The sequence below is a fragment of the Syngnathus scovelli genome, chromosome 10, assembly GCF_024217435.2.
Source record: "Syngnathus scovelli strain Florida chromosome 10, RoL_Ssco_1.2, whole genome shotgun sequence".
Classification (NCBI taxonomy): Eukaryota; Metazoa; Chordata; class Actinopteri; order Syngnathiformes; family Syngnathidae; genus Syngnathus; species Syngnathus scovelli.
Window position 1 is genome coordinate 315395 of NC_090856.1, and position 24358 is coordinate 339752.

Consider the following 24358-nt stretch of genomic DNA (forward strand, 5'->3'; position numbering starts at 1 on the left):
TTCCCAAGGAAATTTTCCAGATCTGAAAATTCCCGGAATGTTGAGTGAGTACTGTATGACTGTACTTTGCTCTGACTGGACGGACTTTCCATGTAGCATGCACTTACTGTGCGACAGGGGGCGGCAGAGATCTGTCTGTTTTGTAGCAGGCGTCTCAAGCCGGCATTTAGTTATGGTGTTTCTTTTATTCATTGTAGAAATCTGGCACACGTCGTCAACACGACTTTTATTTCCATGTAACCTTCTTTTTCTTGAACGAAACCCGCGTGTGAAGATTGGACATTTCCGATGGTCCGTGAAAGCAGCGACCGAGTTTTTAAATGAGAAGCAGATTTGGAGCGAGGGAGGGAAGGAGGGAGCAAGGGAGCGAGGGAGGGAAGGAGGGAGCGAGGGAGGGAAGGAGGGAGCAAGGGAGCAAGGGAGGAAGGGAGGAGTGGCTTTCCAAACTTCTGCCTCCCGAGCCAAACGACGAGTCGACAGCGGTCTTCCTTCTTCCAGATAGATCTCGCTGTAAACACCTGGGCAAAAATACGACGCTTGAGGACTACAAGAAAAAAAGGTAAAGGCCGCAGAAGCTGCGAATAAGGCGCATGCCACTTTGAGGCAAATTTACTAACGAGTTACATTGAAACCGTTTCAAAAGTTTTGCTCTCGGCTCCATCGCGTGGAAATAGCGGTTTACTTGATTCCAAGTGTTGTTATTTATTTGATGTTTTTTTTTTATCGTTTCAATATTTACTCTGAATTACAGTCAAACGCTTTGACATATTCCGACGAGTGTGACTCAATAGCCGACGTCATTTTTCAGCTCCTCATCACTAAGTCATCAACTCAGGCTGCTCAGAAGAGATGAGTCGTGTTTCTATTTGACATTTGTAATCGTGTGTCCGCCCAGAGACATTTTAGTCAATGAATGAGACGGTGTTGATTGGTGTCCCAGTTTAAGAGCACACTCCAGCGTCATTAAAACGTTGCTAAAAGTGAGCCATTCCAAAGTTGCCCATGATGAATGTGTCTCGTCTCGACTCGTCTCGTCTCGTACGTGTTTTCCTCGTCACTTGCTTCGTGTCCCCCCCCCTTAAAGAAGTCTGGAAATCACTTGCATCACTTCTTATACACTTGCTTAGGCGTTGGCACTGAAATGCTGATGACAAATATCGTATTTGAATACACAGTCATCCCTCGCTCCATGGAAAACATACAAGCTGAAGTTAAATGCTGCAAAACTTGGGTTTGTGCATTGATCCACGATTGATCGACAGCCATTGTTTTCTCCGACAAAAGATTTGGCTTTTCAAAGTTAACCCTAACCCTTCAAATGATCCGGTCGACAATGGGGAGTCAAACAACAAATAGAAGGCTCGAGATTTTGGCTGAAAGTAGTTCAGTCATTGGCTGACATCATAGCAGAACAATTTGCCAAGCCAGCAGAAATGGTACATTCACTGAATAGTTTTTGCATGGACTGACTAGCAATCAATACAATTGTTAAACAACATTGTTGTCTTGCTTCTTGAGATGAACCCACTAAATCAGAGGGGCCTGAACCTTTTCCTTCCTTCCTTCCAAAAAGTCGTGTGCGTGTATTCCTTTTCATTGACAGGCACCATGTTGAGACCGGCGGGTGACGTCACGTCCTTGACCCTTTCACGCACCCACTTGCTATTGAGTGATGCGCCATGGAGGCCTATGGATGGAATTTGTTTTTTTTAATCACTAGATCACCTTAATTCAAACAAAAATGTCCCTCGTACGTCCATCTGAAAGAATCGTGGGAGTGTGCATCCTATTACATGTGTGGTATTGTGTTTTACATGACCTGAAAGGCTTTTTTTTTTTTTTGCTCAGAGGTATTGTTAACAAGCTGAGACAAGCCACAGACAGAACCCATGGCACGGTACGGCCAAGTTGCCTGCCTTTGATGAATTCCATTCTGTGCTTGCAGTCCTCGACTAACCAGTAGAGCAAACTGACGCTCACCATAGATGTGCGTATGCTGTTGTCGCGGCCCAAATATGTTTCTTGCTTGAAACAATACGCGTTAATACGTTGCGGTTCGGCATCAAAGAAAAGTACGTCAATGTTGTCATGATGATTCTGCTGGCTGTATATTTTCCAGGGCTTTCACCTGTTTTGCCCAATAGACAAGTATGCGTTAGCATTTCAGACTGTCGTCCGCGCTTTGAATCTTGTATTTGACTTTTCCTGGCGCTGTGATGTCATACTTTCCAAAAGCAATAAGTAGTAACTGTGGAGTTGTTTTTGCCATCCGTGCATGTGACACCCATCTAAAATTTGGATGCATGGAAAATGCAGCTCAAGATTGGCTGTTTTCTTCCCTCGGTGCCCACGTTGGCCCACTTTTCGTGCATTGGTTAAATGAGCAGGAATAGCAAGAGATGATACGACGTACGTATGTGGTGCCCATTTCTTTTGGAGAGTATCATTCAGGTGTGTGGAAGCGCCCCCAGGACATCTGCCGTTAAATGATGATTTCATGCTGTGTTGAGCAAATAGCCTTAAGGTTGAGTGGAGCCACTTAAAGTGGCTATAATTACCACTGAGATCTGACTTAATTGGAAGTGACACAAACCAATGGTTAGGCTCAGATATGCTGCTTAGTGCTAATGAGAGCAACCATCGATTCATGCCGGGCACTCAGGCAGGCAGGCTTTCTGATATTTGTCATTTGTGCTTAGCAACAACACCCAAGTGTGGATTTGCAGCACGCTGGCTGTCCCCCCCCCCCCCAAGGACGGGCCGGCGGCGTGAAAGCCAATGCGAGAGCGCTGAGCCGATTAAGTCGTTTGGTTTTGCTGTTAGCGCAGGTTAGCCCAGGTTAGCCCAGGTTAGCGCAGGTTAGCACAGGTTAGCGGACCTCCGTTTAGGATGGCTGGCGGTGGTCGCTGACTGAGGGGAGCTGCCGTTTTGTTCTTTATGACATTGTGGCATTGAGACTGCGTTATGTGTATACACATGAAGGAAGGGAAGGCAAAGGGTGTTGTTTTGAAAGAGCTCCATTTGCTTCATAGCTTGAAATGTCCTTCATGTCCGACTGCCTTAAGTGCTTTCCATTGGGAAGAAGAAGCAGCAGCAGCAGCAGCAGCAACAGGTATGTAGTCAGTCAATCAGTCAATCAATCAGTCAGTCAGCCAGTCCTTCTCACTCAACCGAGTTATCAACTCTGCATCAACCTTTGTTGACCTGAATGGGGCTTCCACGTTGACATCGATGAGCCAAGAGAAAGATGAAGATTTGAGAGCTTGTCTGCTGCCATTAGCCTGCAGTCTTCTATTGGTGACAGTTTGCCATCCATCACTTGGTTGCTTGTGTTTTGGTCATTGTGGTCAAATGTGGACTACCGTAATGGAATTGACCATCCAGCTACATTTAGACAATCACGCCCAAGGACAATTTATGTAGCCTGCATGCATGCATGTTTGTTTTTTTTCATGGATATGGAGATGTCTGTGTGAACGAATGCATATTCGGTCGGGGTGCCGAGTTGAACTGGAAAATTGCTTTTGAATGAAAGGTTGCGAGTGCAGTCGGTCTCGAAGCGATCAAATGAATGATAGTAAATTGGTTTGATGTGACTGACCATTTGCTCTTTCTTGGAATTGAATGGCATTGAAAAGTTCCGCCTTTGGGGAGTTGTTTTACCTGTTCTCCACTTGGTCTTGTTCCAATGCACTTGTACTTTCATCCCAAAAAAGCTTGGCTTGTTCTTTCCCCATGAGTCATTCCTGTTTGGCTGATGAAACCAGTCAATTTGCGCGATCAATAAAGTGTTGTTCTTCAAGGGACTTAATGCTTCCGTTCCCTCCTCACAAGTGCGTCAAATTATGTTTACGACAGCTTTCTTTCGTCTTCCCCGCTGATGAACATCGTCATTTGGGAAATGGGAAATTTAGAAACTTGTATGTTCAAAAAGCTCAAGCATAAAGGGACATTTTCTGCTTTATTTTATTTCTATTTTACATCATCATTCCATATACTAATTGACTGTATGAATCAAAGATGCACAAGGAGATTGGCCTTTCAGAGGTCACTCACATCTTTGCCCAACCAAACCGTTTGTGCAGGATGGAGCCCTCGTGTCTGGAGCTGGCCTTGGAAGGCGAAAGGCTCTGTAAGGCGGCCAATTATGGTGCCGGCGTGTCTTTCTTTGAGTCTGCCATCCAGGTTGGAACGGAGGACCTCCAAATCCTCAGCGCCATCTACAGCCAGCTGGGCAACGCTTACTTCCACTTGCAGGAGTATAACAAAGCCTTGGAGTACCATCGGCACGATCTCACGCTCACCAGGTAGGATGACGTCGAGCGTTTGTTTTCCAACCCAAAAAGCCAATTCCAAGCATGCTATTCCGTCCCGTTCTAAACAAGGCAACTTGTTTATCTTTTAGGACAATTGGCGATGAAGTCGGCGAGGCCAAAGCCAGCGGCAACCTTGGGAACACGTTAAAGCTTCTGGGGCGCTATAATGAAGCCGTGGTTTGCTGCCAAAGGCATTTAGACATCGCCAGAGCCATGAGTGACAAGGTGGGGAGACTCCTCCTAATGTCAACTCCTTACCCTTCCTGTTTATTTGTATTTGTTCGCTGAGCCTGCAGATAGGATTCAAATGTTGAGCATTAGTCCCATTTGAAGATCCAATCATATCTGCATATCTTCAATCATATCAGACAGGCGCAAACACAAGAAACAGGAATGGTAAGGTCTGCAGACTCCAACTTTCATTTGTGGCTTGCGCCTCCAGTGTTGTACATCTTATCCAACTTGTCCCTAGACTTGCTCTATCTGTGTTTGAGCCCAAAGCACATGCTGCTGTCTATTCCGTGAATTATTTCCACATCTGACCATAATACACGTGTCCACTGAGTGTGTGTTGATCCGTCCCAGATGGGTCCAGGCGTGCACGCCTTGTGGACAGACGCACTGGGCTTCCTTTTGGCACTTGCTTGCATTTCATATGCTTGTACTTAAGCCACACCCTTCTATGCATCAAATGTCATCATTAAGACGTGACTCGAGATGTGCACTGCGTATTTGTTTTCTTTTGGGATTGTAAAACTGAATCCGATGATGACTGTTTTCAGTGATGCCCCAGCCGGCCAGCCAGCCGGCCAGCCGGCCAGCCAGCCAGCAGCCACTTTGGTTCTCGCTTATATTGAGAGCTCAAATTGTGCATGCCGGCAGCTCTACTCTGCTCTGCTCTGCTGCGCTGCGCTGTGCTGTCAGTGTATTTTTATAACAACCGTGCCTTGCGCTGTAGGTTGGGCAGGCCCGAGCGCTGTATAATTTTGGGAACGTCTACCACGCCAAGGGTAAAAGCATCTGCTGGTCGGGGACAGAGCCAGGAGAGTTTCCAGAGGAAGCCAGGATCGCCCTGAGGAAAGCTTCACAGTACTATGAGTGAGTCTTTCTCAACTTGATTTTTTTCTTCCGCCTATATTCCGTGTACAAATGGTGTGAGCTTTTTCATCACGGTCTAGATGTTTTTGCATGTGAATCTATTCAGATACGATCCCACTAAATTGTACTCGCTGGTTGAAGCCACTGTGTGCATGCATAAAAAGAGGAGCAAAAGTTTCTATCAATATTGTTGGCTGTACTTTCAGGGCAAACCTGTGCTTGGTGAAGGAGTTGGGAGATCATGCGGCCCAGGGTCGCACCTATGGGAACCTTGGCAATACCTATTATCTGCTGGGCGACTTTGAAACTGCGGTCGCAGCACATGAAAAGGTGAACAAATCCAATTGCCCGTTAAGGGACGACGAGGTGCCTGCCTTAACAACGAGAACTCATTTTGATTCGTGCAATATTAAGCCTTCGATTTTTTGGGGTTTGTTTTGCCAGCGCCTTCTTATTGCCAAAGAATTTGGAGACAAGTCTGCTGAAAGGAGGGCGCACTGTAACCTTGGCAATGCTCATATATTCCTTAGCCAATTTGAAGTGGCGGCCGGTCATTACAAGTAAGTTTGATGCGATCTTAGACATAACGATGATCCGTAGATGATGTGCTGTTGGAGTAGCTCACATCTATTTACACCTTGAAACGAATCCAAAATGATATTGCTTCTCCAGCAAGCACTCGTTGCAATTCAAACACTTGATACTGATTAGACAAAGATGAGAGTCATTGCATCAAGAAAAAAAGAGCCATCCATCACATTAACTGACAATAATGTTACATCACGATGACAAAGAAATAGAAAGTTCTGGAAAAACCCTTTCGCCAAAGTTGACTCAAACTATGCTCTGCGCTGTGAAATGAGTCATTAAAGAGGAAGACCTCAGAAAAAAACAAACAAAGGAATAAAATAGAGGGGAAAAAAACGGAATATCCGTTCTCCGGCCAGCCAGCCAGCCAGCCAAGACATTCTTGAAGCCGGTCTTCCCCTCTGCTCTTCTTTTCCTTCAGGAGGACTCTACAGCTGGCCAGGCTTTTGAAGGACAAGGCGGTGGAGGCCCAAGCCTGTTACAGTCTGGGCAACACCTACACACTCCTTCAGGACTATGAGAGAGCCATTGATTATCACCTCAAACATTTGCTCATTGCTCAGGACCTCAACGACAGGTACAGGCAATTCCTTTGTCCTGCTTCTCAACTAGTTGGCCATTCCAATCCAAATGAGCTGAAGTGAAGAACCTTAACTGGGACTGAATGTTGTCATTCACCATTCCCATTTTCAACAGTCACATGTCATGTCAAGCTGCTTTGCTCTTTGTTCTTCTTCAGGATTGGTGAAGGAAGGGCATACTGGAGTCTAGGAAACGCCCACACCGCCCTGGGGAACCACGAGCAAGCTATGCACTTTGCAGAAAAACATCTGGAAATTGCCAAAGAGGTGAGTGAGCGAGCGAGCGAGCACTGTTTACTACCACGTCCTTCCGCTCGGTCTTTGTGTAGCGGCAACATCGCCATCTAGCGGTCAAAGACTACAGTACAAATGGCTGGCTAGCTACTCTTTCGGGGGGGGGGGGGGGGGGGGGGGGGGAATCCTACTTCCTCAGTCAGCTCAGATGAACTTTGGATAACGGATGGATTTATTCCTTTAGACTGGAGACCAAAGTGGTGAGGCGACTGCACGGATGAATTTGTCAGACCTCCGGCTAGTCGTGGGTCTGAAGTCCAACATCTATCCCAACATCTTCAGCAAAACAAACACTCCTCTGTCAGTGAGCCACCAGAGTTACCTCAACATGTCGGGTAAATACGCATTGATCGCTCACACTTCCATCCTACAATTGTGTTTGAAAGAGATGAAAAAGTAGTTGGAGTTAACATTTGGTTGAAATGTGTGCTTTAGGGAGAAAGTCACCATCAAGGAGGCAAGGCAGTACAGAGACCCTGGACACTCCAACTCAAAGTGGAGATTCAACCTTGCATTCGGTTTGTGTCCCATTGATGATATTCATGCAGTGAAAAAAGATTCTGCCAGTCATGTTTGCGATGCCATTTCCAGAACTGGGAGGAAGATAGACTCTCGAGGACTTCAAAACATAACACCATAAAGGCTTCCACTAAGCTCTTCCTCTTCCACCGACTAAAAAGCAAGAAGCATAAAAACAACAAATTTCCAAAAGAGCAGCATGAAAGCATGTCGGAGCGCTCATTGCCTGATTCTGATTTGGACCCGCCGCCGTCTCCAAAGGTACTTTTGAATGGGACAGCTCAGCAGCCATGCACTTTTGTGACATATGTCGTATCTTCCGGGACTGGTGTCCCAAAAGCCATTTTTGGAACCCAAATCACAGACTTTGACTTTTCCCTTTGAATATTGTTGCTTCTTCCTGTAGCCAGCATCGCACGATACGATCGGGGAGGACGGCTTTTTCGACCTCCTCTCTCGTTTCCAGGGCAACCGAATGGATGACCAAAGGTGCTCTCTTTTAGACGGCTCAAGGCATCAGCCTGCCACTTCCTCTCCCTCATCTAGCCCACCTCTAGCTGAAAGGAAATGTAAGTCTGTCCCCATCTGTTTTCACACCATTCTATCCTCCACTTTCTGTATGTAGAGTCTGTCAACCTGGCACAAGATGGTGTGAATACAGAAACTTTCCCTTCACGTCGGAAATGTTGCTATCAGGTGTACATCTCAGGCGAGCAAGTTTAGCTGGATAGCCTGTGTAGCCCAGCCCAGCCCAGCCCGCTTTATCAATCATCAATCGGGGATGATGCTTGCTTGCTTGCATCCGGGATTGATGCAACAACCTGAAATTAGGGATGACTTGACTTACTAAGCATCGTCAGCATCAGGCACTCAGTCACTGTCGTTGGTTCTCTTTCTAGCTATACTGGCTTGCGAAACACCATTGCAGGATCCCGCTCATTTCCTGGAGCTGCTGGCCAGCTCCCAGGCCCGTCGTCTGGACGACCAACGAGTCAGCCTGAGCCATTTTCCTGGCTTGAGACTCAGCACCTGCGACCGGCCCAGTACACTCTCCACCTCCAGCGAAAACCAAGACCCTTTGGAAGGTGCGCTGCCGACAGACGGCCCATACTGTGTAGTGTGTCCAAGTCCTCGCTGGCGCTCGCTCGCTCGCTCGCTCGCTCGCTCGCATTCATCTGCTTTTCCTCCGGCTGGCAGCCCCCAGTTCCAGTGCCGACCCGGCTCACGCACCCTCCCAATACAGCTGCATCGAGACCACCCTTAACCAGCCCGAGGGGGACGATGTCTTCTTTGACATGCTAGTCAAGTGCCAGGTGCGCAAAAGGCTTACTAGCTTTACTTATTGGTTCTAGCACTGCTTTTAGTTCAAGCAGAAGACCTGCTAAATGTTAGTCAGTGAAAAGAAAAAGTCGACACACCCCTGGTGAGAGAGATGCCAGCTTTGTGTGATTTTAAAACAATGAGGCGAAGAAAAATGATTTGAAAATGCTAAGGTGGCCTTTAAGTTGCACAGCACAATTAAAACGTTTATTCCTTCTATATTTTCGAAAGGGAAAGCAAAAAATAATAATAATAATAATCAATGTTTGAAGTCCCTGTCGACTTTTTTGACATGCATCTTAAAGAATGATGGTGTGTGTTTCCTTAAGGGTTCCAGACTGAATGACCAAAGGTGTGCGGCTCCTCCCTCTGCCACACGAGGCCCAACTGTCCCAGATGAGGATTTCTTTAGTCTCATTTTACGTTCACAATCAAACAGGATGGAGGAACAGCGGGTTGTGCCGCCGTCTGACGTCAGTCCGTCCAAACCGGACTGATGTCATGGAACAACTCCATTTTTTTTTTTAAACTTGTAGGATTTAAAATGCTGACCGTCTGACCTCCCTAATTTGTTTCCTATTTTTTTCCTCTTAATCCTGGGTCGATCAAAAGGGAACAGAAAACGCCAAGTAGTGGTTTCCAATGATCCGGGAAACGTCATAGGGCGTATGACATTTCAGCAACACGTACAAAGAGTTGTCTCTGGTTAAGCGGCAGACGAGTGCCTCTCAATGACAATGAAAAGGGCAAAACGAAAGCAAGGAGGGAATTTTGAACTTGACTTTGGACACTGAAAGGCCCTCGCTGGCTGGCTGGCTGGCTGGCTGGCTGGCTGGCAGGCTGGCTGGCTGGCTGGCTAGCTGGCTGGCTGGCTGGAGCATGTACTGTATTGGACCCAAATGTTTCTTTGCCAGGAATTCTTCTTTCTGAAGTATTTAAGCATGTACTGCACATTTAGTAAGTGCCATCTGCCATGAGCAATGATTTTCTTCTATAAGGAAGGACCTTAACTAGTGAAAAAATGTTTTGAATTTTATACCGATAAGGTCACAAAACTAACACCAGGAAAAATAAAATCATTTTATTCTGATCGATTCATATATGATTCATTCAAAGTGACATGTCATAAACATGTCCCATTTGACAGTGGAATCTCTTCCTTTCCACGACAAGAAATATCTCGACATTATCATAGACATCTTTGCTATAAGCACATCTTATTTTCTTGTGCACTTTCATTCTTAAGCAAACTTGACAAATGATTTTCTACCTTGTAAACTGTTGATCTGTATTTTGTGATTTACAAAGACAAAAAAGTGCCACTTTATTTTCAGGCTTCAATAAGGTGAAAGAATGCGCTATTCTTCTGACGTCAACCTCTCGTGACGCTCTCTGCACCTAAAATGACGCAAAGCATCGGTATGGATTTAGTGACATCTAGTGGTAGGGCTAGGGATGGCTTTTTATTATCTTGGCCTTTTTAGAGGCGGCTCCTAAAACCGCAAGAGTGTTTTGGACCTACTTGCTCATGCAGCGTTGAAAACAATTCTTCTTGTCGAGCTTGTAAACTCCAGAGTTTGGGAGATCTTTACACTCGGCTAGGAATCGCTGGAGCTGTGATGTCGGGATCCCGCTCTGCTGCTGTTGCTGCAAATGAGTCATTGGCCTTGTGAGAATGGATGCTATGGGAACACTGTTGAAGAACAAAAGCTCCCATACGTATTACCTTGATGGTGTCGTAGGTGTCTGTGATGATGGTGATGAATAGACTGAGGATCATGTAGATGAAAAGTGAGACAAAGGTATAGAGGTAGACTCTGCTGAAAATCCAAATCAGGCTGCTCTTCTGTTTCATTCCTTTGAAGGTGGGGAACATGTCATCTCCATTGATGAGGGAAAACAGACACTCGGATACTGTATTCAAGGTCCGGAACTTTTAGGAGGGTCAAAAGGAAAGACAGACGTGCTGTTAGGGGAATATTTGCTAGCAGAGCCGGCTCGTCCGAGTGGCTTTACCTTTTCGTGATACGGGCCCAGGACGATCCAGCCGCAAAAGCAGTAGCTTAGGTAGATGATGCCAGCGCAGCAGATGAAACGGATCACGTTTGGAAATGCTGCCCTCAGAGTAAGGATGAGGATCTGTGAGGAAAGGCGGGGGGGGGGGGGGGGGGGGGGAACATAACACTTGATCAAACAGTTGTGCCATTCTGCTCGAGATGTGTCGCTTTAATTGCCATTCCATTTACGTAAAGGCTTCAAATGGGGCCAATTTTCCTACATTGTACTTGTGAAAGTAGCCCATGTAGCGGATGACCCCAATCCAAACAAACATGGTGCCGATTCCAAGGAAGATACTGCACACGTCATAGCTCGTCAGGACCTCGGAGGGGGAAGAAGAAAAATCAAAGTCCGGATGACGTCCCCATTTTGGGCTATGTCCATTACCTTGGTGTAAATATCAATCTTGAGGATGGAGCCGACGATGGTTAACAAGTCGCTGGCAATGATCAGGATGTACCAGCCATTGATAAACTCCAGCCTGTCACACCAGGGCACGTCTTGACCACTCTGGCTCTCGCAGAACTTGTTGTACTCCTATAGCAAGAGAAAAAAAGAACCCAAGTGAAGTGGATGTGGCATCAAGTTGTGAATTTGCCAGACTTACAAACTGCAATTGTATCCCAGTCAACACGGAGCGAAGGCAGAGCGTGAAGGAAATCATGCATGTTAGGATAATCAGGCAGTCAAACACCAGGGTCAGGTATATGCTTCTCGGGGCTGACGGCAACAAATCAACAATATTAGAATCGTAATCCGCAAAGTAAGCAGCGATGAACTCGGGCTCGACAAACATACAAGCTCCGGTTACTCTCCAGTCCCTGCATTCGTTGATCTCCACATGGGTTTCCAGGTCCACCTTGATCCTGCCACTGTGCGCTCCGTTGTCCAAAGTGATCTGTGAAGCACAAAAGGAAATAGCGCCATGTACTCTCCGCAAGAAGGTGAACTTTTTGGGGTTCGTGTCTTCAAGCAAATATGTATTTCAGTGTGTAAATAGCAGAAAGCGCCATGCGTATCGCACAAGGATGTTGAAGTCATAGCAGTCTGGCAGCTCTCTGTGTCTGACTGTCTGTAAGTTGATGGCTTTGAGAACAAACGAGATCTTGATGGCCAGCATTCTGAATGGGAAAGAAAGCGTGCGCATGCAGCAAACAGTCAGACCTCTGCAGGCAAGTGGCGCGTGCAGCCAGCCGTGGTGCTCATGAAGGTCACGTCACCTTTTGAAGTGCAACTCCAAACGCGCCAGCACGTCTTGTGACGACGACTCGTTCGTTGGGTGGACGTCAATACAATCTGGGACGCAAACCGTAATGCGGCGTCACTTTCAGAGTGCTTGCTGGGAGGGAGTCTTTCCAGGGGTAGACGTACGTACCGGTTTCCACATGAGCGTCGATTTCAAACGTGTCATTGCCCGGGTAGATGGTGCCGTTGCGATAAAACTCCTGACACAGCGTCAAGGGTGTGTAGACAATGCCGTTTTTCTCATATTCGTGGTTTCCTACGGTGGTGTTGTGCAGATTTCCGTACTGGAAAATCACATTTCAAGTTGTGCTACAACTGCAAATAAGTTGACTACAGCGCTAAAGAAATGCTTGATGACCGACCGCACAATGTCCAAAGTTCGCAAGCGTATTGTAACTTTTACCACATAAGCATGCAGTACAATGGAGCTCCGTGAATGATTTACATTCAAACAAAATAACAGGAAGAATATGTCAAGTCGAAATACACACATTTGACCAAATCAAGGAGCATTGCCTTACCTGTTGAATAACGTATCTTATGTGGTCATAAACATCTTCTTGTCTGTAAATGGCATATGTTGCAATAGCCCCATCAACATAATCTTTTAGGAAGAGATGCTGAAATGTCATCAGGTTTTCTTCCTTAAAGGTTACAACCATCTGGTTGCTGAGCCCAAACGACACCAACTAAGGCAAAAAGTCAAGAAAGGCTCGTCAGGAGGATACGTAGCATAGGATGGAAGCAAATGAGCCGAAGCCATTGGAAGGACCTGCCTGGATGGTGATGATGGCAATTTTGATGATCTGCAAAACGAGTTTCCACGGTTTCCGTCCACGGGCACGGTACTTTTCACAAGGGTTCATGAAGTAAAATTTGATTTTCCTCCGGAGACACTCCACGTGATCCGTTTCCATTGAAATAGGTTGATGATCGGCCCAGGCAGCGTGGGACTCCCTCTCATTCTCATTCTCATTCTCATTCTCATTCTCATTCTCATTCTCACTCTCATTCCCATTCTCATTCTCATTCTCATGGACGTCGTACAAGTCACCAACAACGGAATCCGGCATAGCTGAGCAGATGGAATGATGACGATGCTTATGGCAATCCAAAATGATCACAACTTTCTGTTTATTGTTCACTGTGACAAAATAATATGAAAGGAAGCAACTTTTTCTTACAGCCCTAATATTAGGCGGGTTTTTTTTCCCCCCACTGGTTTTGGAATACTAGCAGAGTCCCTGTTTACCACAATATGCGTATCAATCCATTTAAAAAACGTACAAATGTTTACCGTTCAATTTGACTTCAGCAATCTGCGTGCCAGCGTCCGGGAAGATCGTTGACCTGCGAATGTTTCTTCCTCTTTTTTTTTTTTTTTTTTTTTTTTTTTTACCTGCGAATGTTTCAGGTGACGCTCAAAGGCATTTTGCGCGTCATTGTATGAAAAGTCGACGGTCGTTGAAGCCGTCAATTTGGTACCGCCCTCTCGTTGTTAATGGCAACCAAACAGCCGGTTGCATTTCAACGCCAAAGTGCAGGCTGGCCAAGAGCAAGAGCAAGAGCAAGAGCGAGAGCAAGAGCAAGAGCAAGAGGTAAGTAAGGGCTCGCTGAAATGGCCATTTCGTCTCTAAAATGAAAGTGGCCTTTTCTTGGATGTCAGTGTTGTGCTCGCCACTAAATGCAGCATGCTGAACATGTTTAAGCAGACGAATTGTCCGCACTCGCTTCAGCAAACGTTACTCAAATGCTTCAGTGTCTTGTCGGCTTGACATTTTAACTCATTTGGTTGATTATCAATTTGACTGATTACGAGCACTTTGCAATTGCAGGTGTATTAGTATTAGTAAAAAAATGTTTATTTTCATGTAAGAGTAGCAAAGGTAAGCTACCGCACTACATCTGTATACCACAAGATGTCGCTAACCGCTTACAAAATGACACTACGTCCCCGTAATGTTTGTATGTAAAACAAAGTATGATGATGAGATAATTTGTTTAAAAAAATTCTTATACAGTGTCTTTTACTGGGGTTTGTTTGTTTGTTTGTTTGCTTGCTTGCTTGCTTGCTTGCTTGCTTGCTTGTTTGTTTGTTTGTTTGTTTGTTTGACCAAGTGAGTTGGAAGTGGTTTGCCTCCTCCATCGGTGGAACTATCACATGAGCAAGCATGCCATCAAAGACAAGCACAACGAGCAGTACAGAAGAAGGTCCAGCGACTCCAGGTAGGCCTAATTTGCAACAGGGTTTTGAGCAAACTCAAGTAACCAACAATGTATTAAGTGGAGGACATTTGCTTGAAAAGAATAGTGATTTACCAATAGGATAAAAAAAGACCCCACCCCAAAAATCAAGTAAAAATCGAATTCGAATGACAAAAATACGCAAATTCAGTTTACAAAATCATGTGGCTGTGGGGTGGGCCATACCAAAGTGCTGGAAATGATAGACAAATGTTAAAATAGATCACACAATCTATGGTCATGTTGTAGGTCTGATGTCGGTAAAATGAGTATATTAGTAGGAGTAGTCATGGCAAAAGAGTCCTGAGTCATGAGAATGTTCCACTTAAGCAATATACAAACATGCAATTAAGTTACATTCTTTGGGATTCTGGGACGTGACACATCACTACAATGAAATGAGTTAAGTGGGTGGGTGGGAAGGAAGGAAGGAAGGAAGGAAGGAAGGAAGGAAGGAAGGAAGGAAGGAAGGAAGGAAGGAAGGAAGGAAGGAAGGAAGGAAGGAAGCAAGGTGGACACACCCAGCTGGGAAGTGGATTTACTTAAGCTGTCCGCACGCCAGCCAGCCAGGCAGGCAGGCGGGCAGGCAGGCAGGCAGCATTCCCTGCATCCTTTCCGCAACCTTAAGGGAAGGCTTTGAAGAAAGCAACCGCAGGCCGGATGAAAGCTGTCATTATGCAGCGGCGTGTTTACTGTCCGTGCTTCGGGCCTCCACACATGGATTGTCTATGAAGAAAATCTTGCGGTAAACATTTTCCGTCACTCTTACTACTTTCACTCCTTTTCTTCAAAATAGCGCACAGACTAATTAGAAGGATTTGTTTGGGGATTTTGGAAGCGGTATCTTTATTTGAAGTGCGTAACCTAAGAAAATAAGTCTACTTGTTGCTAGTTTGACGTAACAAGCATGGTAGTCATTTGAGACGTTCTTCAAGGTCAGCCAGAGGACATCATCCCTATGGTCCTGACATCTGCTACTCAGCAGCAGTTTGGTTGCGTCGCTGATGAGGATGTCACAGGGGAGAACCCCTACAAGCTCCTGCAGAAAGATGACATCTTAGAGGACATGAGGACAAAAGCTGCAGTGTCGGATTTCAGCCCTGTGAAGCAGATGATCCTGGTGAGTGAGGCTTACCTTATTGTCCCGCTCAGACAATAGCCTCAAGGCACTGTGATGATGTGCAGGCTCCCGTGGTGAGCTGGGCCGGCCCCAAGAAAAAAAAAAAAAAAAGACATGTTTTGTTTGATCATGCACGGCTCAAGTTAGTTGTGCATTTTCACTCTGCACAAACATCGACACGTACGTATGTGATTCAACATTGTTTGAACAAAACCCAGTCATCCAGGTGTGTCTTTAAACCACCAACTTGTTATCGTCAATGAAGCTACCATGCATGTTGTGGACGCGCGTCTGCAAGCATAAGAAGAACATAGACAGTCCAAAGGAACATAGTATAACTTCTACGTGACATCCATCCATGCCATCGACAGGATTATCCAGAGAGTGAGCTTTTGCTGGTTTATGACCGAGACTTCACCTATGGCCAAATGTTCTATCTGGCTCTGACACCGGAAGCAAAGGAACGAATCCTCAATGTAAGTACTTTGATTCAAGTCTGTGCGTATTGTTTCATTTTATGCCGCAGTGACCAAAGTCAAAGTCTGCTTTATTGTCAATGGCTTCACAAGTGAGTGTGTGTGTGTGTGTGCGTGTGTGTACGTACGTATGTATGTCTAATATTGTCAGCCCCCTGAAGCTGAGCCTGAAGAAGAGATGGAGATTGAAATCCAAACTCCAGAGCCAAAGGAATGGATATCACTTGGCAGTGAAAAAGAAATTGATGAAGAATCTGTCAAAGAGACAAGAGAAAAGGTGCTTGGAAATACGACATTGGAAGCTTTGTCATTCACTTTATAAGCTTTCATTGGAATTGCCTCGATCCTGTCTCCAAGTTCATTTACAAGTTCTCCAGAGCTCGGAGGGAGTTTGGCTCGCCGCTCTCGCTTTCGGACCGCAACGTTGCCGACGTCAAAGATGGCAACGTGGAGTGTTTGTCCTACCAAGACAGGCGATTCAACATCAAGCTGTTACAGAGGGATTGCGCCGTGCAGGCTATCCCCATCCTCCAGAGCAGCAGCGCCCAGACACTGTGGTACAAAAGAGGAAGCTTCCAAATGGCTTCGTCAACCACTTGTTGGATGATTTTTCTTCTTTACTTGGGCCCAGAGGACCCTGATGTTTCTTAAAGCCTTTGATTGAAACCAACAGCGCCATCTAAACATAGTGCGACTGTTTCATGAAGCAAATTGAATTCAGCATTTGAGATGTCCAAATGGATGAACAATATCTTTTGTCTGCATTCCAGGAAGTTCATGCGAAATAACTGTACACAGTACACGCCAGGAGTATTGAAGAAAGATGAGCAGGAGAAGAGCCCTCCACTAAGCTTAAGTGATTTTTGTAATGCAGTGACAAACAGGTAAAACAACAATACATGGGATGGGACCTCCTAGCGTGTCTCAGCAGGAAAAGATTCGTCAAAGCTTTGGTAAGTTTGATGGAGCCCAAAGCACGGCCGCCGCTCCTCCTTTTTCTAGGGTTCTGCACGTCCTGCAACAAGAGGAAATTATGAACGTGTTCAAAGACGACTGGATGGCTTTGGGGACGGATACGGACGACATGGACTGGTCTGGGAAGGTGTCCGATGTTTTGATGCTGAACCAGGCCTTTTCCGACCCAAACTACTGTCCCGGCAAGGAGATTATCTGCATGCACTGGCATCCCACCATTCCAAGTAGGTCAAGATCATTTATTTTCACCTTTATTTGGGCGCATTTCATTCGCGTTATTGCTTTTCAAGGTGTGATGGCCGTGGCAATGAGAGAAAAGAAGAAACAACAGTTGATCAAGTCGACTGGGCCGCTGATTGTTTTTTACAGCTTCTCTGACCCCACTCACGCCAAGGTAGTACGCAGCACGCGCGTGCTCTCAGTGCTCTTTTGCAACTTCTGATGCCCGCACTCATTTCCCCCATCGGCACCAACATCGACTCACTTGTGCCGACTCGTCCTTTTTTCTTTTTGATACCCTCAAATGACATTTATTCCCCGACAGGAATCAGGGACGAACGATTAAATAATAGATGAGGGGAATGTCAAGTAAGATCCAATGTGAAAAAGATCATTATTTTCCCGTGAGGAATTTGAGAAGATTTATTGACTCACCGGACTGATCAATAGCTGGTGATGAACATAATCCCTTTGGATGATGCGGTTCATCTCTTGGCTCACAATCTCCCTTTCTTCAGTTCGATCTACAACATTCTTTAGTTGTCTAAAGTGCTTGTAAATAAATACATGTCAGGGATGTATTTGAACACAATGCTGAATAGCTGCTTTGTATTGCCACTCTGGACCTCATCCAATGTCCACGTGTGCTTCGGCAAAAAAAACCCCAAAAAAAAACAACACCTTTCCGCAGTCATCAAATCGTGTAGATGAGCATGTTGTTTGCACTATATTGTCTTTGTGTTCCAGATATTGCTGGAGTGCCCAGACAACATTCTTGCCTTTGAATTCTGCCCCTCGGATCCAAATATTATTGTTGGTGGCTGCGTGAACGGCCAGGTGCTTGCTGGCTTCCTTTGTGCCTTGCTTGCTGCTTTTGGCCTGGGAAGGAAGCCCTTTCTCTTGGCTGGCCGTTTCATCCATTTCTGCTGCTCACTTGGCAGTGTGTGTGTGTGTGTGTGTGTGTGTGCGCCACAGGTGGTGTTGTGGGAAATATCTGCTCACGTTGCACGTTTGCACCCAGTCCAACACGGTCATCATAAGCATCATTCTGTCAAAACGGACACGCTGGTGAGTAGCCATGTCGAATGTTGATCCAAGAATACTTTCTTACGTTCCTTGAATTGTGCTCCTGTGATGATGTCAGGACGCTTGAGTCAAATCTGGGTGCTTAGACTATCAAAGGATGCTGAGGATAATTTCCTAAATATCTCCTCCATCTGGCCTTTGTGTGCTTTTATTGTCCCTCCCTCCCTCCCTCCCTCCCTCCCTCCCTCCCTCCCTCCCTCCCTCCCTCCAGTCAGCCAGCTGTCTCTGCTGTTCCTCACCGTGATTTTTGCTGTCCCTCCTCCTTCTCTCCATTCTCTTTCTTCTCGCCCTGTTTGCTCTTCATTTCCCAAAGCCAACAGCATGAGCTGGCAGCCTCCAGCTGTTATGCAAAGCATGCAGTACACCCTGGCCAAGCACAACAGAAGCTAACAAACAAATGCCATCCCATGGCCCATGGCCCATGGCCCATCCCACCCCTAGCCTTTCCTTTCCTTTCCTTTCCTTTCCTTTCCTTTCCTTTCCTTTCCTTTCCTTTCCTTTCCTTTCCTTTCCTTTCCTTTCCTTTCCTTTCCTTTCCTTTCCTTTCCTTTCCTTTCCTTTCCTTTCCTTTCCTTTATTTGTGGCGTCAACAAGGCTTTATTTCTATATTGAGGCTTGTGGGAGCAAAGCTAGGCGCACACACAGACCTGTGCTTTGACTTTGTCAGCCCATGAAGAAGTACAATTGTTCAATTCTCGTGCATTTCCCTTTCCCCACCAAAATGTGTGATGATGCTGATCAAGTTGGGATGGATGAATTGTTACACTCTTGCTTTGACCAATACTAAAGTGCGTTCACCGGTCTGTCCGTTGACAGGGTTTTGAGGACAAGAAAGACAATAAAGCTCCACTTGTGCGTTACAGTGCAATGTCAGGGGTGGAGAACAGCCACAAAGCACCAATTACAGATGTCCATTGGCTGCCTCAGTCATTTGAGGTACGTACGAAAAGGTCGCCGCAATGGAAACGTTCAAGTGCTCATTCTTGAGACGTCATGCCGAATGAGAGCACGTCAACTTGTTTGGCTTCTACACGCGGTGGCTATTGCTCGTTGAATGCAAGCGCCTTTTCGAACGTGTCTTCTTCTCACCGATTGTCGCTGCCACGATCCTTTGAAAGGCTTCAGCGTGGTTGAATTTGTCTCCGCTCTCCTTGAGCTGCCATTAGGTAACCGCTCAGGGCGTTCCGGTGGAGAACAAATCCAATCTTTCTGTTCAACTTATCACCTGCTCCCCTGACAGGTACGTCTTGAAAGGGAACAACAAAAAGAAGTCACACAGATCGTTGAAGATACGATGGAATGAGGAGACGATATTAACCATTCCCTCTCCTTTCCGAAGCACTTTAATGTTCTGGGATATCCGAATGCCAAGACAAGTGCGCCAGACCATACCGGAAAAGAAACAGAATGATTCCGAGTCTCAGATGGCCAATTACAGTGACAACAACCCCTTCAAACACTTGGAGCGGATGTGGAAACCTTTCATTACGGTAACAAAGGATGCAATCATTGGAATAGCTAGCGCCGCACATTATTTTTCTTATCGGGTTAGTCTTTATTAGGAAATGAGTACGTGCGCGCAAAAAGTTGACATTTGAGAAAAACACACATTTTCTTTGATGTTGTAGGTTGCCTTGGTAAACATGGAGAGGAACGGTGATTATGCCCCAATCAAATTCAACCTTTACCCCTTCACCAATAGGCCGAATACTACCAACACCATAGTCGCAGGTGAGAGTAAAGCCATCCATCCGTCCGTCCGTCCGTCCGTCCGTCCGTCCGTCCAGTCAGTCAGTCAGTCAGTCAGTCAGTCAGTCAGTCAGTCAGTCAGTCAGTCAGTCAGTCAGTCAGTCATCCCTCCCTCCCTCCCTCCCTCCCTAACTCCCCCCCTCCCTCCATTTTTCCACGCTCACTCCATTGATCATGTTTCATTGAAAAGTACTTTTTGAACGTAATGTGACACTCAAGAAAGCGGTGGCGACGGTGGCGACGGTGGCGGCGGCGGCGGCGGCTCAGCGCTAGGAACGTCAGACTACAGTCAGCTCCAAGTACCCTCAGCCAAAGGACTAACGCCTCTGGAAGACATCAATACCAAGATTTATATTGGAACACAGGTGAAAGCCCTCCCTCCTCACAATACCAAGTGCATTCATGTTGAAATCTTTCACTCGAACCATGTTTCGTTCCCTTTGCTTTTTGCCAGGACGGGGAGATTGTATACACCGACTGGAAAATGGAAAGAAACGATCTGGATCAGCTCCTGAGTAAGTGACGCGGTAGCTTGGGCAAATCACGCTATTTAACCGTGGCAATAAGTGGAGTCTCCTCTGGGTCAGATAACCGCCGAGCGATCGGTCTCATGTGTCCAAAGGTCCCAAGCCGCTTCATTTCTTCAAAATCCACCCCTGCTTGGTCAATACCATCGAGCGCTCGCCCTTTTTTAAAGACATTGTGTTGACTGGAACGTCGCTTTTTGGAAGCTGCAATATTGCCATTTGGAAAGAAGGAGTGTTGGTAAAAAGGCTCTTTCTTACTCGGACTCAGCAGAGGCGTTTGTTGGTTCGACCTTTTTACCGACCGACCGACCGACCGACTGCCTTCCAGGACGGCCCCCTTTTCCTGTTCCCGAGCTCGGAGGGGCTGTGTACGTCGGCGTGCTGGTCGTTGACCCGCCCGGCCATTTTCTTCCTTGGAAAAGGGGACGGAAAAATCGAGGTGTGGAACATTCTTGAAAAGACGGGAGAAGCTGTGCACGTGCAAGAACACATGACCAGTGGCAAGATCACCTCCATCAAACCTTGGACCATCTCCTGTGAGTATTTGAGAGCCACAATGTAGAAATGACTTTCACACCACTGCAACCAAAGTGTTTCTTGATGTTCATTCCCATGCCAGCCAAGCAGCACTTCCTGACTTTGGCTGACGATCTTGGAATAGTGCGTGTCTTTCAAATCCCGCCCGTGTTCCACATGGCTTACAGAAATGAGGTAATGCAAAAGGAGCATGCCTTTTTCCGCATTATTTTGGGCGACGATCCATTTATTTATTTGGAGTGGATGCCTCGTGGAGCTCATCCGTGTTGATGAAGATTGAATGGCTTGTCGTTTATTTGATGAAAAAGACACTTTTCTCTTGCATGTGTACAGAGAGCCAATGTGGGGAAATGCATTCATCAGCAGCAAGAGAGACTTAATGACCTTATCAAGAGGAGAGAAGTGTGGGAAAGCCAAAAGCCGCCGCCACCGCCATCAGAGGAACAGAAGAAAGTGGTGAGCTTGCAATGCTTGATAGTGGTTTGACAGGATTTTATAGACCAAATTTATAAACCCAGCTAGTCATCAGATTTTGGGAGTTGGACAAGGAAGATGATATTTGGGCTCATTCTTTACAATCAAACCAAGTGACAACATCATGTTTTCTAAATCCTAATTTTTATTCTCCGAAGGAGCCTGAGAAAGTAGGGACCCCCACCACAGAAGAGCAGGATGTTATGAAGGAGTACAACGATTTCCTAGTGCTTGAGGAAAACATCCTTAAAAGCATGGGACTGACACCATAACAACACACACACACACACACATGGAGCAAAGTTGATGTTGTGGAATCACTTCCAAATGCCCAACGATGCAGCTTTCACAAAGGAAATGATGGTTGCATATATTTTTCCCCTTTATTTGTATTGCAAATTAGTATCGCTTTGGTTTTCTTCAGACTACTTTTGAGCCTAACGTACGAAACATTTTCATTTCATTTCATGTTACCATTTCATTATGAAATGCTCATTTGTATACTATTCCTTCCAAAAAAATGGCCTGGTATCAGCTTGTGGGTATCAAGTCAATTTCCACCCAAGCAAGGATTGTGAGCTCTTATTTCTGACTCTCCATCCATCAGTGGAGTTTTTTCAGAGCCTCTCAAGGATGCATCTTGAAAATTGTACATGGGAAGGAAGGAACGAAGGAAGGAAGGAAGTCATTTTGAGCCTGCTTCATTTCATTTCACGATATGGATCTGTTGTTGAGAGCCTTGTCATTATCTTGGGCTCATTTCACATGCTGTTGATAAAACATTTTTCATGAAAGAGAACTCCATCTTAGAGCTGAAGCTGGATCCAAGTCATGATTTGACCTTATTCAGGTGAGTCGATTCCTGTAAGCCATTCTACATGACTAATAATAAACAAGAAGAAGATCGATGATATTTGAATAATTGTTCACTTGTATTTTTTGATCATGTTATATTGTCATAGTTTGAGGAGGTCTTTAAAGTATGCACACAGTGATGCACCTTGCCACAAAAATGCGAAAAATGTCCATCGCTTGAATGCACTCAAATATGGTCAGTATCACGTGTACTTCAATACCTATCGAAACAAGAACTTTAAAAAAATCAAAGGCTCTTTTTGTTAATGTGACGTGCGTGGCCTTTTGTGCCACATTGTTCCCAACATTTATGAGGAAGGGTTTTCCCCTTGAAGTGAAGCCTGCCTGCCTGCCAAGGGCCCTCCGGACTCCATTAGTTTCACTCCTCCAAGGCAAGGGAATAAAATGTGGACGCCTCAGCGTGCCAAGTCCACCTCAGGTCAAGAGCGGCCCAGCAAACCTATAGTGACTACTTGACAGCTGCTATCTGGGCAGGGAAGAGGTAGGGGCGACTGTAGGGGGACTGGAGAAAGGGAGGCTTGGAGTTGAAGGGGGGCCGGGGGGGCGGGGGGCGCTGCATTCGATCGGACGCTTGCAACACTGAGAGGACCGTGAAGAATAATTGAATTCTGGAACGCAGGAAAGCACTGAGCAAGGTAGGGGAGGGAGGGAGGCAGGGAGGCTTAGGGTCAACAAACTCAAGCCCTAGGTTGAAACCCTACTTTGAAACTCTAACCCTAGTTTGAAACCCTAAAGCTAGTTTGAAACCCTACTTTGAAACCCCAACCCTAGTTTGAAACCCTGACCCTAGTTTCAACCCTTAGATGCATGCGTGAGGCTGTTTTTTTGACATTGACATTGATTTGTCAGGGTCCGGGAGGTTTTTTCTCTTTTCCACAGGGGGCAGCCGTGAGCAGAGTGGCTGCTCCCCACAGGTGTGGCTGATCAGGCTGGAAGGCTTTTAAGGAGCATGCTGCCAGCAACTCAGTGCCTGCCTATGTGATCTCATCCATGGCTGTGCCTCTAGCGATTAGCCTAGCCAAGTCAACCCTACTCGTTAGTCTGCGCTGAGTCTCCGGTCTGACTTGTTTTCCACAAACTCTGACTCTTTGTTGTTCCCTTCCAGCTCTCGGACCTCCGACGGGCTCCGCTCTGCTCAGACCGCAGCGCTGGCGCTCCACCATCACGGCTCCGATTCCATAGCACCAGTGCTATTGCTTCCTCACTCCCTTCAATAAAGACTCCACATCCATCTGGGACTGCTGATTGGTTTCTGCATGAGGGTCAAACAAATCGCTAAAAGCATGACATGATTCTAATATGGGTCATTTTTGACCCACTTATACAGACAGTCACTTGTGCATCCAGGAGGTAAAGTAGAAAAGTCAAATAAACCCAAGGATGACGGACGGTGAAGACTGGGCCCATTTGACCAAAGCATCCGCAAGGACCCTGAGGCACCGACCAGCAAGGCAAGGCAAGGCAAGGCATGGCCGGTCTCAGTGACAAAGGGGGCCTCTGCTCTTCACTTGTTCCCTCCTCAACCTTTAGGGAAGGGAAGGAAAGGGCCCCATCTCCCTCTCCTTCAAGGATCCTCTCACTTTCTTCCCAGCTTGCTCAGGAATGTGCCTTCTGCAAATCAACACCACTTGCAGCAGACACACACACACACGCACACGCACTAGAGAGCAAAGTTGTCCAAATGGCGTTCTAGGCTTTTTGCCGGATGGATCAGAATTTGGAAGGAAGGGGGGTCGGGGTGCTGGTGAAGAAGCCACCTGCAAATGTATCAAACACGAGAGGCCCATGTCTCCCGACGCGGCTTCTTTTTAGGCTCAGGTTTCCCATTTTTCCCATCTTTCAAGCGGAGCAAAGCTTCATCCTGCAATCTCCCGCCCTGAAAGGGAGATTGGTTTGATGGGTGGCCGGCCGGCCGGCCATCTTGGGAGGGAGGGAGGGAGGGATGGATGGATTAGCCTTTCATTAAAAATGAAACCGTTGTGAGTGACAGGCCAATGGAGCCAAGAGGTGGGAGCAAAGAGCGAGGATCTGAGCTGCCGCTCCTCTCTTCTCTCTC

General features: G+C 46.3%; 3 protein-coding genes across 9 annotated transcripts; 2 read left to right on the forward strand and 1 right to left on the reverse strand.

Moving 5' to 3' along the window:
* Positions 1 to 386: 386 nt before the first annotated feature.
* On the forward strand, positions 387 to 9806 carry LOC125976133 (G-protein-signaling modulator 2). 3 transcript variants are annotated; one of them, XM_049732061.2, is made up of 15 exons: positions 387 to 559; positions 4086 to 4307; positions 4406 to 4541; positions 5275 to 5414; positions 5621 to 5744; positions 5859 to 5974; positions 6424 to 6579; positions 6742 to 6850; positions 7062 to 7212; positions 7313 to 7395; positions 7469 to 7657; positions 7863 to 7965; positions 8296 to 8481; positions 8594 to 8709; positions 9046 to 9806. In XM_049732061.2, exons 2-15 carry the CDS (start codon positions 4087 to 4089, stop codon positions 9211 to 9213), a joined length of 1998 nt encoding a protein of 665 aa, XP_049588018.1. In that variant the 5' UTR covers positions 387 to 559; position 4086; the 3' UTR covers positions 9214 to 9806. The 3 variants fall into 3 exon arrangements, with proteins under 3 accessions (XP_049588018.1, XP_049588017.1, XP_068508358.1); XM_049732060.2 differs by having other exon boundaries at positions 388 to 559; positions 7803 to 7965; XM_068652257.1 differs by lacking the exon at positions 387 to 559 and adding an exon at positions 1875 to 1897 and having other exon boundaries at positions 7803 to 7965.
* Positions 9783 to 13429, reverse strand: mcoln3b (mucolipin TRP cation channel 3b). 2 transcript variants are annotated; one of them, XM_049732063.2, is made up of 14 exons: positions 13317 to 13429; positions 12796 to 13094; positions 12541 to 12708; positions 12150 to 12303; positions 11995 to 12070; positions 11799 to 11895; positions 11573 to 11672; positions 11382 to 11494; positions 11162 to 11311; positions 10995 to 11096; positions 10733 to 10855; positions 10443 to 10649; positions 10239 to 10363; positions 9783 to 10114 (listed from the first exon to the last, which is right to left on the reverse strand). In XM_049732063.2, the coding sequence occupies exons 2-14, from the start codon at positions 13090 to 13092 to the stop codon at positions 10075 to 10077; spliced, it is 1752 nt and encodes a 583-aa protein (XP_049588020.1). In that variant the 5' UTR covers positions 13093 to 13094; positions 13317 to 13429; the 3' UTR covers positions 9783 to 10074. The 2 variants fall into 2 exon arrangements, with proteins under 2 accessions (XP_049588020.1, XP_049588021.1); XM_049732064.2 differs by lacking the exon at positions 13317 to 13429 and having other exon boundaries at positions 12792 to 12932.
* dnai3 (dynein axonemal intermediate chain 3) lies at positions 13412 to 24206 on the forward strand. 4 transcript variants are annotated; one of them, XR_007484183.2, is made up of 23 exons: positions 13416 to 13617; positions 14138 to 14245; positions 15199 to 15383; positions 15755 to 15859; positions 16011 to 16136; positions 16217 to 16416; positions 16630 to 16743; positions 16862 to 17058; positions 17125 to 17228; positions 17801 to 17890; positions 18029 to 18121; positions 18956 to 19075; positions 19306 to 19379; positions 19479 to 19629; positions 19768 to 19870; positions 20108 to 20253; positions 20343 to 20403; positions 20511 to 20653; positions 20744 to 20951; positions 21035 to 21126; positions 21286 to 21408; positions 21585 to 23337; positions 23408 to 23533. XR_007484183.2 is itself a non-coding variant. In XM_049732058.2 (22 exons), the coding sequence occupies exons 2-22, from the start codon at positions 14191 to 14193 to the stop codon at positions 23579 to 23581; spliced, it is 2664 nt and encodes an 887-aa protein (XP_049588015.1). In that variant the 5' UTR covers positions 13412 to 13617; positions 14138 to 14190; the 3' UTR covers positions 23582 to 24206. The 4 variants fall into 4 exon arrangements, 3 of the variants coding, with proteins under 3 accessions (XP_049588015.1, XP_049588016.1, XP_068508357.1); XM_049732058.2 differs by lacking the exon at positions 21585 to 23337 and having other exon boundaries at positions 13412 to 13617; positions 23408 to 24206; XM_049732059.2 differs by having other exon boundaries at positions 21585 to 23533.
* Positions 24207 to 24358: the final 152 nt, after the last annotated feature.

What these genes read in the sequence shown, in the direction of transcription:
- LOC125976133 (XM_068652257.1), top strand. An exon ending in CCAGAGCCATGAGTGACAAG is followed by an intron (nt 4,542 to 5,274) that starts GTGGGGAGACTC and finishes CTTGCGCTGTAG; the next exon opens with GTTGGGCAGGCCCGAGCGCT. An exon ending in ACCCGCCGCCGTCTCCAAAG is followed by an intron (nt 7,658 to 7,802) that starts GTACTTTTGAAT and finishes TTCTTCCTGTAG; the next exon opens with CCAGCATCGCACGATACGAT.
- mcoln3b (XM_049732063.2), bottom strand. Translation starts at nt 13,092, where the DNA reads ATGCCGGATTCCGTTGTTGGTGACTTGTACGACGTCCATGAGAATGAG. An exon ending in CTGGGATACAATTGCAGTTT is followed by an intron (nt 11,312 to 11,381) that starts GTAAGTCTGGCA and finishes CTCTTGCTATAG; the next exon opens with GAGTACAACAAGTTCTGCGA. An exon ending in GCTACTTTCACAAGTACAAT is followed by an intron (nt 10,856 to 10,994) that starts GTAGGAAAATTG and finishes CTTTCCTCACAG; the next exon opens with ATCCTCATCCTTACTCTGAG.
- dnai3 (XM_049732058.2), top strand. Translation starts at nt 14,191, where the DNA reads ATGCCATCAAAGACAAGCACAACGAGCAGTACAGAAGAAGGTCCAGCG. An exon ending in AGAAGGTCCAGCGACTCCAG is followed by an intron (nt 14,246 to 15,198) that starts GTAGGCCTAATT and finishes ACGTTCTTCAAG; the next exon opens with GTCAGCCAGAGGACATCATC. An exon ending in ACATGGCTTACAGAAATGAG is followed by an intron (nt 21,127 to 21,285) that starts GTAATGCAAAAG and finishes GCATGTGTACAG; the next exon opens with AGAGCCAATGTGGGGAAATG.